This window comes from Pezoporus occidentalis, unplaced genomic scaffold, assembly GCF_034315485.1.
Source record: "Pezoporus occidentalis ecotype Australia unplaced genomic scaffold, CSIRO_AGI_Poc_V1 ctg101, whole genome shotgun sequence".
Lineage (NCBI taxonomy): Eukaryota > Metazoa > Chordata > Aves > Psittaciformes > Psittacidae > Pezoporus > Pezoporus occidentalis.
The window spans coordinates 1,977,537-1,995,055 of NW_026912791.1; the positions used below are offsets into that span (position 1 = coordinate 1,977,537).

A 17,519-nucleotide genomic window follows, 5' to 3' on the forward strand; every position below is an offset into this window, starting at 1 on the left:
GAGTGTGACAGAAATCTTTATATTGCAAAGCAGACTTTTCAGCGCAAGATTTGAGAGCAACAGAAAGATCATGATACAAACCTATCTGTCTATGAGAAGTTAGTCAGTAACTGATTACTATCAGAGAAAGCATTCTTTAGCACATTCATCGTGGAAATGTCCATATATGAGAATACAGTGAGATCATATGAATGTAGGTTTGCATAAAATCCAGCTGTTGAGATGTTCCCAAGATACCAGCAGCCAAAAAAAGCATACCAGTGAACAAGGATGTGAATGTTTGCCAGCAGTCAGTCTGCTGAAAGGGAGAGCAAGCATAAGGATTAAGTCTATTTTGTGAGTGGGTTTGGGGTCTTTTTGCATAGCTTTTCTGTATCTCTTTCTTGGACTAGCCAAATGCTTGGCAAAAGCAATAAATAAGTGCACAGTGATCTCACAGTGTATAGGATGAAGGAACAGAATAAACAAAGGCATGTGTCAGCAGAGGAAATTTGCCTCGTGAAAAAGATCGTACTGTTATTGGGCATGAAATTTTTCAGCATGGGCTGACAGATGGTGTAGCCGAGCATACACTTGGCAAAAACTAGAGTGCACTGTACTGCAGTCCTGTGGGACTATAAGTGAGACAGAGGGAAGTTAAGATTAAGTGGAGATAACTTCAGGGAACAAAAATATAGTGGAAAACCCATCCTTGTAGGAAGAGGGAAGCGCCTTACACTGAAGAGAGAGAAATGAAAGAGGATAATCTCTCTTCTGGATTTGGCACTGGTGGATGATGAAATCAGTGCAAGGTTTGTGTCCTGCCTACCTGCCTCTGGGAGAAGATTTGTGTCCATTGAAGACTGGAGGTTCCTTGGGCTGTTGTCACAAGCTTAATGTCTCCTAGCTGCTCATGACCAGAAGTTTTTGCAGCTTAGAGGCTGTTAAACACCTTATGTAAAATGAGGCTTGGTTCATGATCGTTTTAAAAGAAGTACATTATTTTCAGTCAGTTTACTTAGTTTCTGGCTGCTGGATTGAAATGGTAGTTGGATAGATGTGGAAGCAGAATTTTGTTACCTGGAGGGGTTGATTTCCACAGAGCAGGTATGCAGCTTGTGTACTGCTCCTAAGGGAAGCAGAAGCTTGCTCTGCAACTGGTACATCTGTTTGGTGAACAGATGAAAGGCCTCTTGCAGTTGTGATTTCACCAGAATGAAGTAGATGTTGCCATTTAAAGTGTTTGGTAGTAGTGATTCTTAGCACCACATCCCTGATGGCTCCACTGAGCTTTTTCATGGGACAGCCTGGGTGTTACAGGTCTTGTGTGCTGCAGCCTTCAATGTGAATACCTTCAGGTTCTGTGCCAGTGCAATCCCCTCTCCAGTCTGTTACATATCAACTTGTACTAGTGTTTATTATATTGATTTGCAAGGGACATAAAAAAGTGTGAAGTTCTCCTGCTATTGTCACAAAGGTGTAGTCTTTGACACTTAAAAAATCTATCACATGGTTGATGGTATGAGGCACTATAAAGATCAGCTCTAATTGTACCCTCCCTGGAGAAGTTAACTAACTTATGTGTCATGGAGCAGACAACCGATCCAGCCTTCTTCAAAACAATACATTTTGTACTGCACCTAAAGCCAGCAGTGAGTCAGCTACAGGAATTAACTGTATTGTGTCATCTTGGTGCCAACATACTAGGCTGCATTCTGTTTGCCATCATTAGGTAAGCATCCTATGGCTTCAGGCTGTTTTGCATCTGTGGCTTCAGCTTCCTGAGCAATCATCTGCAAGGAAACTGAATCAGAAAACTGAAGGAAAAGGTGGGTCACATGGAATACTGTTGCATGATGTTGTTTGTTTTGTATTTTTAACCAATTATTAGTTTGTTTTGTTTGACAGATTTCATGCATTTTATGAAACCTGGCCAATGCCTTGAAAACTCAAGGAAATATGGTACGTGATATGCCTGCCCCATGCAGAGAAATGAGAACTTTGTCTTAACAAAGCTGGATTAACTATATTCCCAGCTAAATTAGTGACTCAGCAAGAGACTCTTGACTCCCAGTCTTATATTGCACACATGGTGATCTGATAATATGTACTATATTTTGTATTACAGAAGGCTGGGTCCCCTTGCTGTTGAAACTTTATGTCCACCCATTTGAGTCACATAAAAATGTGAAATAGACCTGTGAGTCCATGACAGATAATATTCCAGAAAATAATACTCATGGAGGAAGTACTTGATTATTCCCAAATTAGAATTACTCAGCTACTGTCCTTAGTAAATCAATATTGCAAAACACACTAATTAAATGAGATAGTTACACAAAATTGGACCAGCATTTTCATTCTATGAAGGAGCAGCTATAGGAAGCTATTCATCTGCTGGATAGCACCTTGCTGAGGACGAGTCATGATAAACAGCAGTAAATCGGAAGTCTTTGTTACTTAACATCTGTGTACCTTTCTCCATCAGGCAGTATATCAGCCATGAATATGAAGCCTTTGAATACAGGTAATATTTACCATATAAGGGCCTAGTGAATCAGAGAAACAGCTGGATATAAATCCCATTTTTGATTACTAGTCAGCCTATTCTCCTTTCCTCTTAGTTACCACAAGGTCATGGACAGATGCAAGGGAAAGAATAACTTGGCAGAAAGAGAAGCCAAGCTAATTGCTCCCCTGCCATCCTTCTGAAAATTACGGTACATGTAATATATTAAGCCAATGTAGTGAAAATCCCAGGTTAAGGCTCCTTTTAAAGTATTTGTTGGAGGAAATAGAATACTGTAGCAGGATGGTAGTAGTTCCTTTGTTATTACAGATCACTCATATCTTTAACTGCAATTTTCTTCAGGCATACTTCCAACACAAGATTCTAGGCAGAGACTGAACAAGAATGTGTACGATTTTTTTCATCCTGCTGTCTGTGTAGTTAATCACATGGTGGATCCTGCCCAACAAGATTCCCCAACAGCACAGCTAGCTGTTACTCTTTGGTACTGGCTTCTTACCTCTTTAATTCCAGCTGCAAAACTGCATTAAAAGACAACTTAAATACTTTCAGAATGCCACTATTTGATAGGAGAATTTGTGGTAGTTGCCAGAGTGAAATTGTGTAATCATGAATGGGAAGAGAAGTACCCATGAAAAGATAGATCTCTATTATAATTTGATCCAAGGCATGAAAAACATTGTGAGTGCATGAACAAATTAATAGATTAACAAGATTAGCCTGTGCCACAAGCTCTGAAAGTAGGGCATTAATTCAGATTGTTGGATTCTTGTCCTCCACCCTTATTTTGACATTTTTTCTAACAAGATCATTAAAGTGTGATCAGTTCCGTATCTGTTTAGGGGGGGAGGCTGATGATGGTTACACCTGCTATTAGTTTACTCCATCTGCATGGATATTCTAGTTAGTGTTAAGGATGAAACAAGTAAGAGCAAGAATTATCACCTGAAAGAAAGTTTTTGCAGGAAATCAGGATAGCATGGATGCTGTTTCCAAAGCCGGATTTTAGGATGTTTAAGAGACCAGTTGTCTCTAAGTGTATTAAGATTTCTGTTAAAATACTCTGTTCAGATGTAGTAAAATGCTTTAAATTATTGGTCCCAACTGTTCTTTAATTCAGACCCACTGCTGGAACCCACTGTAAGAATAACAGAAATGTTATTTCTTAGTTCAGATATTCATCTATGTAATTTCGTATTTTTATTTCTTCAAGTGCATTCTGTGCTTTTCCTTCTTGGATACTACTTTTCACCATCTCCACAATAACGAAAGGATAATTTTCTGTTTCACAATGGTGACTATCTAAGGTCTGTTCTAATTAACACTGATAAAAGAGGAAATATAAGATTAGAGAACAAAAAAAAGTGGAAGGGGAACAGAGAGCTTATTGCATGTGTTCAAGGAGTAAGAAGCATCAGAAGCAAAGATATAGGAGTCATGTGAATCGTCCGGATGCTATAAATAATTCTAAGGTAATGTCTTTTCTTTAAAAACTGTCATTAGGAAAGTGAATCAGGAGAACGTGATAGGACAAGAGTCTGTGGTTTGAATTTAGAAGAAACATAATTACACCAGTCCAGGGTGCAGAAAGTGTTCTGATACTGTTAGATACTAAGACCAGGAAACAGCCACTGGGAGGAACTTAGTTGTGCAACCTTGCTGGAGTTGGTGGAAAGAGCGCACAGGACTGGGCAGACATGAGGCAAGGTGTTCAGGAGTAGCTCAGCAGAAAGGCAGGGGAAGGAAGGCAAAGACCAGGCTGGTTAACACAGGTAAACATCACCTGGCAGACAGGGAGCTGCCTCATGGGTGACCAGTGAGGTGATCTATTTCTGTCTGCACGGCCACCAGGTTACCCCAGAGCTGCTCTGTCTCCCACCCCATCTTTGGTTCAGGTGCCTCCTTTGTTTTGCTCTTCCCACAGTGGCATTTGTCAAAGCTGAGAGCTGGGCTGAGTACAGCCCAGGTGAGCTGATCTGCTGCACAGCGTGAACTGCAACAGAGAGTTCCATGTGTTAATTAGATGCAGTGGGAGGGGAGGAACGAGGATTTAGATCAATGAGAGTCTAGTCCAAAGTAACAGACCCGAACTGTTACGTACTTGACCTTGAGCGTGCTTAGGCTGGTGGGGAAGCAGAGGAGTTCACATAAGTGCTAATGCTAATAGGGGCTGGTACACTGAAGCATTTATTCATGTTCAGCAGAAACCACCGTCTGTTCTTCACTGCTGTTGGATGTCTAAGCAGCGACATGTCAAACATCTTCGAAGGCTTTTTAAGCCTCGGAAACCATCATGTTGTAGTTACCTACAGACTGTGGCAAATCAGAATCTATGTGAAAGTAAGTCTTTCAAAAGAAGGGAAGAAGAAAGCTAACACTGTTCCAGCTCACACTCACTTGCCATTTGAATGCTTGGTGATCTTTGTTAGTGAAAATAAATGTAATGATTATAATAGTACTTTGAAATTATACAGTGCTGCTGTGATGTACTAATGTCTTCTGAAATAGCAGAAGGTGAAGCTGCTGATCACAGCTGCTGTGCTCTGTGCAGACAAACTACTACATATTTTCAGGGATTTACTGTATGGGCTTCAGCTGGTGCACCTTTCCTCTACTGTGAATACAACCACATAACCGATGCTTTAGACCCAGGAGGACAAAAAGTCTGGAGTTGGTAATAATATAAGGTATCTCATGTTACCCTAAGATATCTAAATACAGTCTTTGCTAATTAATATAATAGTGAGGTATATTTTAATAGATTATTGGGTACTTTCATGCATCTGCAATGCTAATTTACTGTCTCTGCATGAAATTGAAAGCAGGATATCACAGAGCTAAATATCCCGAATAGCAGCACAAAATGTTTTGCTGCTTCTTATCAGTTATTTAGTCTCAATAGCAGGGAGTGTGCATTTTTTTATAACAGGAAAGCAGCTGTTATGCTGGAGTTCCCATTTTTTGCTCATCTGCTGAAATGTATTGGTTCAGCATCTTAGAATTAGACCATGTATGGATATGAATATTGTTTTCGGGAGATAATTTTTGGACTTCTAATGTAAAGATTTACTATTTGTCTTGAGAAATATCCTTTCTGCAAAATATTTACCTGACAAGCAGATCCAGTTTGTCCCATGTAGTAACTTCACACAAAGCACACCCAGACTTCCCTCTAGACTCTCGTACCAGCAAATAAGTTCTTTGAATCCATGCCTGTACTTTTTCTCAGATGCAACAAAATATAGCTTGAGGAAGCTAAATCTGTTTAAAACTGATTTCAGTCTACCTTATCAACCTTTTCTCAGCTCCCTAAAGATAACAAGTAGGAACACGACATTTCACTACTATGGGTCAGCTGTTATCTGACAAATAGAAATCCTGGGGGCTGAAACTCCAGTCTGCTCTATAAATGTTGAGATGGAAGTTACATTAGTATGCTAAATTAGAAGGAAATGTGAAACTTTTTGGTGTGTACTCCTTCTTTGTCTTTTTTTAAACTGGTGATTCTTTTTGAGTTGTCTATATTCATCCATACTAATTATTACAGTGGTTTACCAGCACATTTGCATTGATACATTGCATAATCCTAAATTATCATTTTGGTTTTCTGTGTTGCTACTCTCCGACCAACTGAACATCTTCTGTTGTTTTTCTTGGCTTAACTGCAGATTGTCTCCACCCTCTTTCCTTCTGCAACTGATCAAATTCTGCAAAGAATTCTCTGCTTTGGATAGACTATCGGTTCCCACCCATGCTGTTCCCACCGAGGCTGGAAATGTTATTAATTTTATTTAGTGTGGGGAAAAACTTGGTTAACCCTTCAAAACCATCTTTTAAGTTCTGTAATTCAATGGAGTCTTTATTTACAGTGGTAATAGCTATTTTTCCCAGTGCTGTCCAAACTGAGGTCTCTCTGGTTACAAAAGAATGAAGCACTGTTTTCCACTTTCATGGCAAAATAGTCCTATTTTATTTTTCAGTTTGGGGAAAAAACACCATAACCTAGTTTAGAAGGTTTTCTAGAAAAAAGAAGCAGCTGTTACTTTCCACGTTATGCTATCTTAATGGCCTTTGTGCCAGGGACTGTGGGAGGAAGGCAAGCAGTCATATACAACCTGATGATTGTAAACCTGTTACTCTGAGATTCAGAGTTTCCTCTTCTTTCCAGTCCTGATCTTTGATCCCACACATTAGCACATGAGCACTGAATTTCATTTTTCTCCCTTGATTAAAGGGGTGTTTCCCTTCTTTGGACTCAAAATTATCTAGGTACAATATTGTAGTGTGATGTGTGTACAACCAGTTCTCAAGCATTGTTGTTTCAGATATTTACAGTGCCCCTGATAGAAGCTGGTTTTACTGAGGTCTTCATTAGGTATGCCTAAAGCTGTGCTGATATGAACTATGATTTCCTTGCACAAACACAAGAAATGTGAGTGGTGACGGTATGGAAGATATAAATGAAATCTTTGGAAAGCTATACAAAACTGAGGTGTTGGCTTTCCTTCCTGAGGACCCACCAAAGAGCAGCTGGGAGGAGGTAAGAAACTTGAAAAGAAATGTGATCTGGGGAAGACCTGAAACTTAGTGTCATCTGTGACAGTTTCATGGCAATTGTGTTGGGTTTCACTTGACCATACCAACAATGTAATTACATCTTACCTGTCCAACCCCCACCCCCTGCCTCATATAAAAGGTATTGCCTTCTGCTGAAGAGTTCTGGTTCTCAGGCAGCAGCAGAAGATATGCCAACTCCTGATAATAATTATATTAGTAAAGACAAAAGAAATAAATAGGAATTTCCTGGAGAATGATATTAGGAGGAAGTAGGGTACCAGATTAACTTCTTACATGGAAGTCGCTAAATTTTATAAAGGATTCAAGTAACAACAGAGAGATGTCGTGGAGAATACAGACAGATACTAAAAGAACAGTGCCTGTGAAAGGTGACAAAATCCAATTGCTTTAGAAGGAGAAAGCAGTATTGCTGTACAGCCATCATCTCTATGTGCACAGACAGAGAAGGTGGATACGTGAATTGGCAGACAAAGTGAAAGAAGCTTATAAGGACAACAAAACTTTACAGGCAAGAATGAAAGGAAGGTACATCTAATATTAGTATGTATTTAACTACTTCTCCCTCATTAAGGAAATAACTAGTTCAGAAAATAGCCATAGCTAATTTACAGCAATAACAGTGGTGCAGTACCTTCTAAAACACTGCACAGTCAGCATTTCCAGCACACACTTAGTTAGTGGCTTTGAATGAATGTTTGACTGGGGCCTAATCCTACAGCAGAAATTCCCAAATATCCTTTTTCCCTAGTGGTCTGCTTGTTTGGAAGTGTTTTAGAAGGATAGCAGTTCAATGTTCCTGTACTTCTGTCCTGAAATGTCTTGGTGGATTTGTTTCCAACTGCTTGGTCAAATGGTCCCAGAAATCTTTTCAATGGTTTTGCATGGTCTACAAGTGCTGATCACAGATGGGGGCCTCATTCTGTAAGGAACTGACATCATGTCAAGACTGGAGCACATTAGTCTGGACTCTCAGACTCCTGAAAGTGAGGCATTGTGATTTTCTCTATTTTTAAGCTCCTTTTCCTGCCCACCATTGCACTTCAGACACCTTAGGAGCAAAATAATAACTCCACGTGCACCCTCTCTATGCTTCAAGGCACCAGCAAAGTTGGCTTGAGCTTCACTCTGCAGGTGTTGACAGCAACCTCATTTGCAAATGTGGCACTGCCTTTGTTAGCACTCTCTCAGGGAAAAAAAAGAACAGATTTAGATGTTTGGGGTTTTTTTATATCTCTTCTCGCAGTCTTTTCCCTAGATGATCTTTTCTATCTGTATGTTCTGGATCTCTCCGTCTTTTTGCTACAGGGACTTATGCCAGAAGAAGACCCAAATGAAGTAATCAGTCTTCTCTGCACCATATCCGTTAGTACTGCCCTAAAGGATCCCTGCAGGTGACTCAACCACCACAAAGAAGGCATCCCTTTCTTGCTGCCTCTGCCTACCCAAGTGCATGCCATTCAGTTGTGAGCCCTACAGCAGGTCTAGATCATGCTCCACAGCTAAGCAGTAACTAAAACTTCAAGTGTCCTGTTAACAGTGTCACCCAAGTATAATCCAGGCCTTGACTCAAATTGACAAGGACAGGTTGGCCGCTGGAATAATCTCTTTAAATAGCAATAGCCACCTCTCTCAAAGGCACTTCCCTCCCCCAGCCAGGCTGGAGAGCTGCTTACAGTGCTGCCGCCCGCTATTTCCCACTGGGCATTGCAGGGCTGGCACTGCTTGCAGGCAAGTGTGTCCCTGCCCGCAGCCTCCTAGCTTTGCTTCGCAACAGGAATTACAATGAATTTTGCAGCGCAGTTTCTCTACTCCAGGGTGCTAAAAAACAGAACTCCCAGGGACCGCTCCAGGGAAGATGAAGAGTACGACCCTTTCTGGCAAAGGTTGGAAAATATTGCTGTCTGACTTAGAGCTAGAGTGCTCCTTTCTCCCCCTGAGGGGTCATGGTCAGCCCTTGGGGTCCACCCAGGGCGAGGCCCACGGACATGACAATCCCTGGATCCCTCCTGCCTCCCTATGGTGTCGTAGTTGGAGTTTTGCTTCGCCTCATTGTTTATTTAGTCGCTGTGCTGTATAGGTAATGCTTTCTTTTTCCTTTCCTTATTTTATATATATATAAAAAAAGAAATTCTATTTTTCCAATATCTGCCAGGGTTCTGTGGGTCTGAGTTGCCTTTGGAGTCATCCACTAGAAGCAGTGGAGATTTGAATACTTTAAGCCCATGGAATTCAGCTTTTTTATTTCTACATTAGTATGATATTAGACATAACACTAGACAAGCCAATGGACTGCTCAAAATTATCTTGGGATAGCCTGTATCATATCCTGCTATTACAGGTGTTCTGCAGTTGTCTCTGTTATGGTGCTTATGGTCTTCCTGAATCCCTCTTTTCAGGCTTGGATGGTGCAGATGGAATTTAGCAGATGTCTAGTGCTCTTGCATAGCATCAGATTGGGGGGGGGGGTGGGGTGGTATGTGCTATATGGTATAGTTGTGTTTGCACAACCTTGCTTTTAACCTTTTCTATGGTTGTTTTCTCCCCCAATTTTATTATCTGGACACTGCTTGCAAGATCACAGCCTGGTGTTGCCGGATGTGGTATAAACATGGGGCAATTCTCATTTTGTGCATCCTGCCAATAGTTGCAGATGTTGGTAATAAGTGCGCTCAATGTTGTTAACAAACCCTCAGGAGCACCAAAGGGGAAGACAAAATCCCAGTTCTGCATTGAAAAAATGACTTGCCCAAAGTCACACATGATGTAATGCGCTCTGCAGCAAACTGAGAATCTTAAACCATTCTTTTCATCTCAGGACCACTCTTTCCTCTGGGTAATGCTATTTGTTCTTTATTACAAATGAATTATAGAAATGTGTTAATCACCAGAGAATCTCTAAACTCAGAATACATTTAACTTAAAGAGGAAAAAATGTTTAATTACTTAAAGACTTTAAACTGCCAAACTGCTGGCAATGTTTGATAGTGATCAGTTAACATACACAGCTGTGAATGTCCTGTAAGAACTGCTCAGTGGTGGGTGTTTGAGGGACACTGGATGGTGTTGAAGCAGAGGTAGCCAAGAGGGGTGACCTTCTGAGTTCCTGCATTCGGTTTACTTTCTCATGTTATCTGTTTAGCAGCTGACACACAGTTGCCGTTGCCAGCAGTAAGCAATGACATTTCCACAGTGTGTGAAGAACACTGGCAGTGGATTATGACCACAGAGGAAGGCAAATATAGTACTAGGCTCAGGCCCTGGTAAATCTGACTTACTGAAAATAAGGAGATATTTTATCAGAAGCTATAATGCAGATTGATTGTTCCCTGCATGAGTCTGAGCTTTCTTTACATTTGTGGCTGGTGTAGCATCACCTGGTTTTGTCAGACCTGTATATTGTGAGTAGAGTTATAAACATCTGCTCTGTTACAAGGCTTGATTATTATGTACCTATCTAGGCTGAATAGACACAGTGAGTACATCTCCAAATTTTTGTGTCATACAGGCTAGTAACTAAGCCTGACCTCTTTTGTCTTAAAGACACTCTGATAAGTAGCCCTTCTATGAACGTCCTGCAGAAGTCTTAGGCAACTCACTCTGTAACTGCCACCGGTTGAAGTGGTGCACTCTCAAACGGGTGTTTCTAAGTGCTAGTGTTATACAAAATAATAATAATTTGAGGAAATAATGTTTGAGTGCAGTATTGTCTTTATCTAACTGTATTGTGAGAGTGATCCAAGGTGTTCTTTCCTCATGCCTTGGGGACTTACTTAACTTGTCACCCTGTAGTGCTACAGAGGACACTCAGACACTATCTAGTGCAATAACCTAGAATTACTAGCAGTGAAGATGATATCTATTATGTTTCCTGCAATTTGTAAGTCAGCAAGGCTCAATTTTTTATTTTAATTATCATCTATCTTTCATATAGCTGCTGAGATGCTTTTAAGAATTGCTGTTATTGCAGCATTTGGATGTGTTTGGGGAGGAGGGCAGAAAAAGTACAAGAGGAGTTGGGATGTAACAGGAATAATTAGGTGCTACTGGGAAAGGGGATTGCAACAAATGGGGAAAGTATTAGAGGGGTGTGGAAGGCTCAGGCATTCAGAAGGGTCAGAGCAGACAGGGCTGGAGACATGGAATAAGAAGGATTAATGGAGCTGGGGAGGTTCAGGTTAAAAGAGGGATTTAGATGAGGGAAAGGGCCCTCTGTCATATCCTGGGATTACTGCTTTCTCACTGACTTGAAAGGAGATCCTAGCCTTGGTTACATCTCAGTCATAAGACAGGCAGACTGCTACCTCCATCAGGCTGCTCCTCCTGCATCACTCTTCCCACCCCCTGCTCAGTATATGACCCATCTCTGCTCAACTCTTTGAGGAATGAAGCAGAACTGACTTTAAAGGGGTCACATTTTTGCTGTAACAAATATTCCAAACTTGCAGGCATAAGATCTGATCCCATTTTAGCAGAAAGCAGATGACAAATATGTCTAAAACGGTATCTTATCAATATCTGTTGCTCAGTGTGCTCCATGAAGATGTTCAGGGAGCCTGAAGGTGATGGCAGCATCTTAAGAAACCCAGACCATTAAAGAAGAATGAAAGAAAAAATTCACATATAGAGAACACATGTGTATGTGTGCTGATAAGTTAATTACAGGCTAGCCCCAATTTACTGGGATGGTTTGAAGTAGTGTTCAAGCTTAACACTTTGGCAGTTTTCACCATGTTACTGATCAGTCCAAGCTGGACACTGGAGTTTGAAATTCTTGTCATGGTGTAGGTCTAGAAGGATGCTAAAATACTCTACAGAACTTGTACCATACTCCCTCTTCATGGTGAGTGTGTACCTTTGTGAATGCAGATGATAAAAACTGCTCTAGAAATGGCACAGAAATGCTGAGTTTTCAGTCTTACACTACAATTTCTTTGTTTCCTTTTGTGGCACTTGAATTTCTTTCTTGAAGCAGCACAGTAACATGGGATTATATATCCATAATTCCAGCTTCATTTCTGCCTCAAAATGTGTTGTTGTGACTCATTTTGTAAGAGGTGTAAAAGCTACCAAATGGGCCAAATGTTGATACTGGCTATGCCTGCAAATCGAAATGGCAGACCAAAGAACAGTCTACTCCCATGTCTTCTCTGTAGTGTGGTGGCCAGTAACAAGAACTTGGAGAAACATGAGATCCACCTGAGATGCTTTCTTTCATATGTTTTCATGGTGTCTGCCAAGTAGGTGCTTAGGAGCTTTCGGAATCACAGGTTGCTTCTTGAATGTGTTTATTGATTGTTATTAGACCTACTTCCATATAGTTGCCCAGGTTTCTTAGGAAGCCATTTGTACTATTGTCCTTCATAGCATCCTGTAGCGAAGAGTTCTGTGAGCTAGTTATTTTCTGTAAGAAGGGAACTTTTAAATTTTCTATCTGATGCTTTCATATGACCTTCCCCTAACAATTATACTGGGAGAAACAGCAACTGATCCTTCCCAGTCTGCTATTTACTGGACACCCATGACTTTGTGGTTTTTTGCTCGTTTGGTTTTAGAAGCTGAAGAGATCCAGTATCTCTGTTTAATCTGTTTAGTCTGTTTCATGGATCCTGAGGAAGGCAGTCTGTGTGTGCTTCATCTGATGAGGACGTGTAATTTTCCCATCATCGCAGTAAAACTGTGTTGGCATTTCTTTCTCCTGGTAGTGAAGGCAACAGTCGTCATCTTTAGGCATAGTATGCCCTACTAGTGCATTTTATCTTCCCAAAATTATTTTAGTTGAGTTTGTTTATTGATATTACCATTTTTCCAAATGTATTTGTCCCAGTGTTATTTAACCCTGGTGAAAATTACCAGTATGTTAAAAGAAGAATAAAAAAGAAAAAAATGGAAAATGGAAAAATTATTCAGTAAGTCATTACTTTTCATCATTCTAAGAGTACATTTCAGCACACACTCTCTTTGCATTGGCTTTGAGACTTCAACCTATGTAAAGCTATCTGCTTAAACAAATGGTACTTTTTCCAGTTCCTTAATTATTCATGGAACATCTGCATATGAATATCCTCTTTTATTTTTTGCAGTTATGCTGAGGAGCTGCTCTTGAAAAAGTAGGTTTATAAACTGTATTTTCATGTTTGCTTTTACTAATCACATTAAAGGTAAAATGTCATAATTTATAAGCATGTAACAAAGCTTGCCAGTTGGATATTTGGTTTATGGCTGAAAATAAACAGACTTTTTCATGAAAACTTGCTAGACAAACTCTAAAAAAGGAAAAGCAATCCATTTGAAAGGAGCAATATTTTATAATGCTTGGTTTTGTATTTATATTGGCTCAGAGTGGTGGGCATGATTGCTAGAATAGGAGCCATGTTTTGTTACTCTGCATGAGAAGTCATGTGCTGTCTTTCTGTGAGCACTTGCATGCTTTGCTGCCTTCTTTGGCTGTTTCTGCAAAACAAATTCATATTGAGGTGATCTACACCAAACATATGAGCAGTGTTTGAGGAGGGAAATGCATCTGATACAACAGGCTTATTAGCTGCCCATTTCTGATGGATTATCAGACCTCAACCCACTGATTACCTTGGGAGTTTGAGAGCTCGTAGTGCATCTGTGGCACACCTGGGCAGGTTCAATAGGGAAAAATGCCCTTTGCTAATGTTAATGAAAAATATGTACATAGAAGGGGAATTAAAAGGCCATCTGAAATAAATACATGCAATGCATACGTATACAATAGCATGATGATACTCCTTTGATAATGAAGCTGCTGAGCTTTCAGATGCAAATGGATGATAGTTTCTATATTAAATGTTGAGATGGTAATGTTTCAGATGTCTTTAAACCTATCTCAAGCTTGAAAAGCCAATGAATATTTTTCAGCTGGCTTGAGTTTTGTTATTTTATTCTAATGGTCGTAAGGTGATGTCTCCATCAGGGTCCTGATACTCACTGTTCATGAAAGCAGTGCCGCAGATTAAGGACTGAGAATCTGATTTAATTTATTTCCCTCCTTTGTTCTGACCAAAAAAAAAAAAAAAAAGAAATAAATCTAAGAATAGGGCCAAAAATCAGTATCCCATTTTGGTCTTTCTGTTTGCAGATAAAAGTAGTCCATAGCAGTAGTTTTGTGAGGGGTTACACTGCAGTTTGTACTATCTAGGAGAATCCTGGTTCACCAGTGACTTCTGGTGGTCATCTTTGGCTTGTTTTTTTTTGTTTGTTTTTGTTGTTTTTTTTTTTGTTTTGTTTTGTTTTTTTGTTTTTGTTTTTTGTTTTTTGTTTGGGGTTTTGTTGTTTTTTGTTTTTTAATTAATTTTGTAGTTAATTGTAACAGATGCAAGAAAAAAGCATGAATTTATAAAAATCACAACTTTTTGATCTAGCTATATGTTTTACCCTACATATACACTTTCAACCCAGTTTAAAGTAATGGCACTCAGTGTAAGAAATGTCATTCATTGCTAGTGCTTGCTAAGCATTTTTAGGTAATATATTCAGAGATAGGATGTATATGTTGTTCTTTTTGGAGTGATTATGGGCTACTGTGATATGAAAGATTATTTTTGGGGGGAGGTAGGGAATGAACTCTTAACAACAATGCGGCTTCTTAGATGATGATAGCTGTTGTTTATGCTAGGGGCTATGCTGTAATAAGTTGAAAGGGAAACAGTGATCTGATTTTCATCTTTGCATTAAGCAAACACTGGAAGATTAACATCTTTATGAAGTGTTCCAACCCTCTAACCCCAAAGGAAAAGAAAAAAGTATGGAATAGAACACATTGATAAGCTATTTAATTTGAAGACAGAATGCCTGATGTTTTGGGTGTATAAGCTTAAAGACATGGCATTGGGAAAAGATTTTAAACCACAAGTTTCAGCATAAATAAGTTACAAATAAGTGAATACCTTATCTTAGAAAATTAGCTTTGATCTCATAAATTTTGAAGAGAGAAGAGCTTGGTATAAAAATTCTCCTTTTTTGTATTCTATGAGGTGATAGAGAATGATTGATGCTACTGGTGTATTACTTGATTCAAGTAACAACCCTTCATATTGTCCATATTGTTACATGATGTCCTCAGTGGAACAATTGGAAGAGTAATAGGAAGCAGAGGTACTGGCACAGATTATTAGGACCACAAAGAAGAGGGATGATGCTGCCAAAAGTGGGGCAAATTACTCAAAAGCAAAGGTTTCTAGATTTATTTATTTTTTTTTAAGGACTACAATGCACGTTACGGTGCTGATGCTGCTGTAAAACCAGCTTTAGCCAGCTCTGCTGATGGATAACTGCCTAATTTAAATCCAGATTATTTTTTTTCATGGTAAATATTTTTTGCTGGAGATGATGGTATGATCTCTGACATAATGTGACATGTACATTTTTCAGAAACCCCTGTCTTCCAGATAGATTGAGTCCTCCATGTAGACGGGGTTGTACCCTCTGTGAAATCATAGCCACAGATGGGGGTTGGTATCAACTCTTTCCCAAATCACTGGATTTATGCTTAATACTCCTTCTTCCCCACGTTACTCTCCAAATTCCCAGAATTCCCAGAAGTTTTGCATTTATTTGGTAGTACAGCTGAAAACTCCTACACTGCAGCATATTATCCCTTGTGAACTTGTGAACACTGTGGACCATAGAGTAAGGCAATTGAAGGTAGGAAAACTGGCAAATCTTTGTAGCAGTGTTGACTCTCCGAAGTTTCTTGTGAAAGAGGGTGTGTGGAATCATAGTGTCATCTTACCTACAGGTATTTTTATCCAACTCACAGATCAGGAGACCCAGTTCTTTAGCTCTGTAGTAGGATATAATTGTTACCCCTTGTCAAAGTAACTTCCTTCCCATCAAGAGGCAACTGTTGGCTGTTGAGAGTATGCTCTGCAAGTATGCAAGAGTGGAAAAGCAGACCTCTTGTGTGCAATGTAATGACATTTGTTACTGCTATTAATAGCATAAGGGAATGGTCTACAGCAGTTATTTGCCTTTTCTGAAAAACATGGAGCTGCATACAACAAATACAATTCCAGTTATTCCAAAATTTCTGGAAACACTGAATTAGGATCATTGCCTACTGAGTACTGAGGAAGGTCTGGCTGTCCTGACTGCACAGATTAGATCTTTCTCATTGTCCTGGGTATGAGAGTTTCATAGTTTGTCCACATGCCAGATTACCTTAGGGTCTTCTAAAAGCTGGCTAGTTACAGGAGCCTTCAATCCACCCACATGATAGGTTATATAACAGTAATAATTCAGTCTGCTCATTTGAGGCTTGCAAACAGCAACTGAGATGTGCATCCTTCTTAAATGCCAAGTGTCGAGCTTTTAATTATCCCGGCTTTCCTAACAAGTTTCTTTTATTTGTTTGTAGAGATGACAATAAAATAAAGAAACAAGATGCCCCAGCACTTTGTGATCTTCACTGTTGTAAGGATGGGCCGATAAGAAATGGCCTTATTGGGCAGAAGCCACCCTCTATCAACCCTGACAGACTGAAGGATTTTGGTGAGGAGGATTACCTGAACGGGGATGTGAAGACCTGGGAAATGAAGATCATGAGCCGTAATGAGGAGTTACTTAAGGATGGTCTTTCCCACATCACTCAGTCAAGCAGTAGGACCAGCCTGTCAAGCTGTAACAAGCTGATTCGATTTGAAGATATTAGTGCAGCAGCTTTCAAAATCCAGTGCAGTGTTCAGAAAACCCCCTGCATGGTAGGGAGTGCTTATGGCTTTGCATGTTTCTTTTATTTTCTTTATAAAAGTTAATCAGAAATGAAGGAAGAGTATGTGTGAGTTGCAGCAGATTTGTGTACAATGACTCATGTTCTTATTAGTTGCTGTTAACTGTCAATAATAATTTTCTTCTTACCTGTTAACATTAACCTAAATTCTCAAAGATTGCAGTGACCTGCAAACAAAGGATAAACCTCATTAGACACAGACTTACTGCACTGTGGTATTATGCTCCCGGTGAAAATCTCTTGCTACAAGGAACCTGAGTTGGAGATGCAGACTATTAGTGTTTGGGTAAGCAGTCTGGTGGGAGGGTCTGGTTTGGAACCAGCCCTCATGTTTGGAGAGGTTGAAGGTACAGATTTTCCTTCCCTGCCTGGACAGCCTGGGAAGGCTGACTATGTTCTGTAACAAGATAGTTCTGCCACATGTGTCTTCAAAATGACACACATGCACAAACATAGAATTCCCATAGACATATAAGTGTTTGCTAAGCTGTAAGAGAAGTACATTGGCAGGCTATTTAATTTGTATTGTATTTCCACTGAGGGAAGCTCTTCATGAAGGCTGCTGCAGGCACTCTGTGGCTAACCTCTTTTTCCTGTGTTGGGTGAAAAATGTCTTTCTTTGCCAAATGGCAGTTCACAGCAGCAGCCCAAAATTGAACTCCTGATGCTGACCTGGAG

The 17,519-nt window shown here is 39.9% G+C and overlaps 1 protein-coding gene across 5 annotated transcripts in view; it reads left to right on the top strand.

Annotated features, from left to right (window-relative positions):
* Positions 1-6,791: 6,791 nt before the first annotated feature.
* LOC134160888 (L-threonine ammonia-lyase-like) overlaps positions 6,792-17,519 on the top strand; it is a 31,966-nt gene continuing 21,238 nt past the window's right edge. The window contains exons 1-3 of one of the 5 annotated variants that reach the window (XM_062613346.1): positions 8,591-8,970; positions 13,168-13,194; positions 16,470-16,812. In XM_062613346.1, the coding sequence (XP_062469330.1) occupies positions 8,870-8,970; positions 13,168-13,194; positions 16,470-16,812 (471 nt within the window). In that variant the 5' untranslated portion in view covers positions 8,591-8,869. Of the gene's footprint in view, positions 7,050-8,590; positions 9,165-13,167; positions 13,195-16,469; positions 16,813-17,519 lie in introns of those variants that run through there. The other 4 variants (XM_062613329.1, XM_062613363.1, XM_062613355.1 and 1 more) reach the window with 4 other exon arrangements.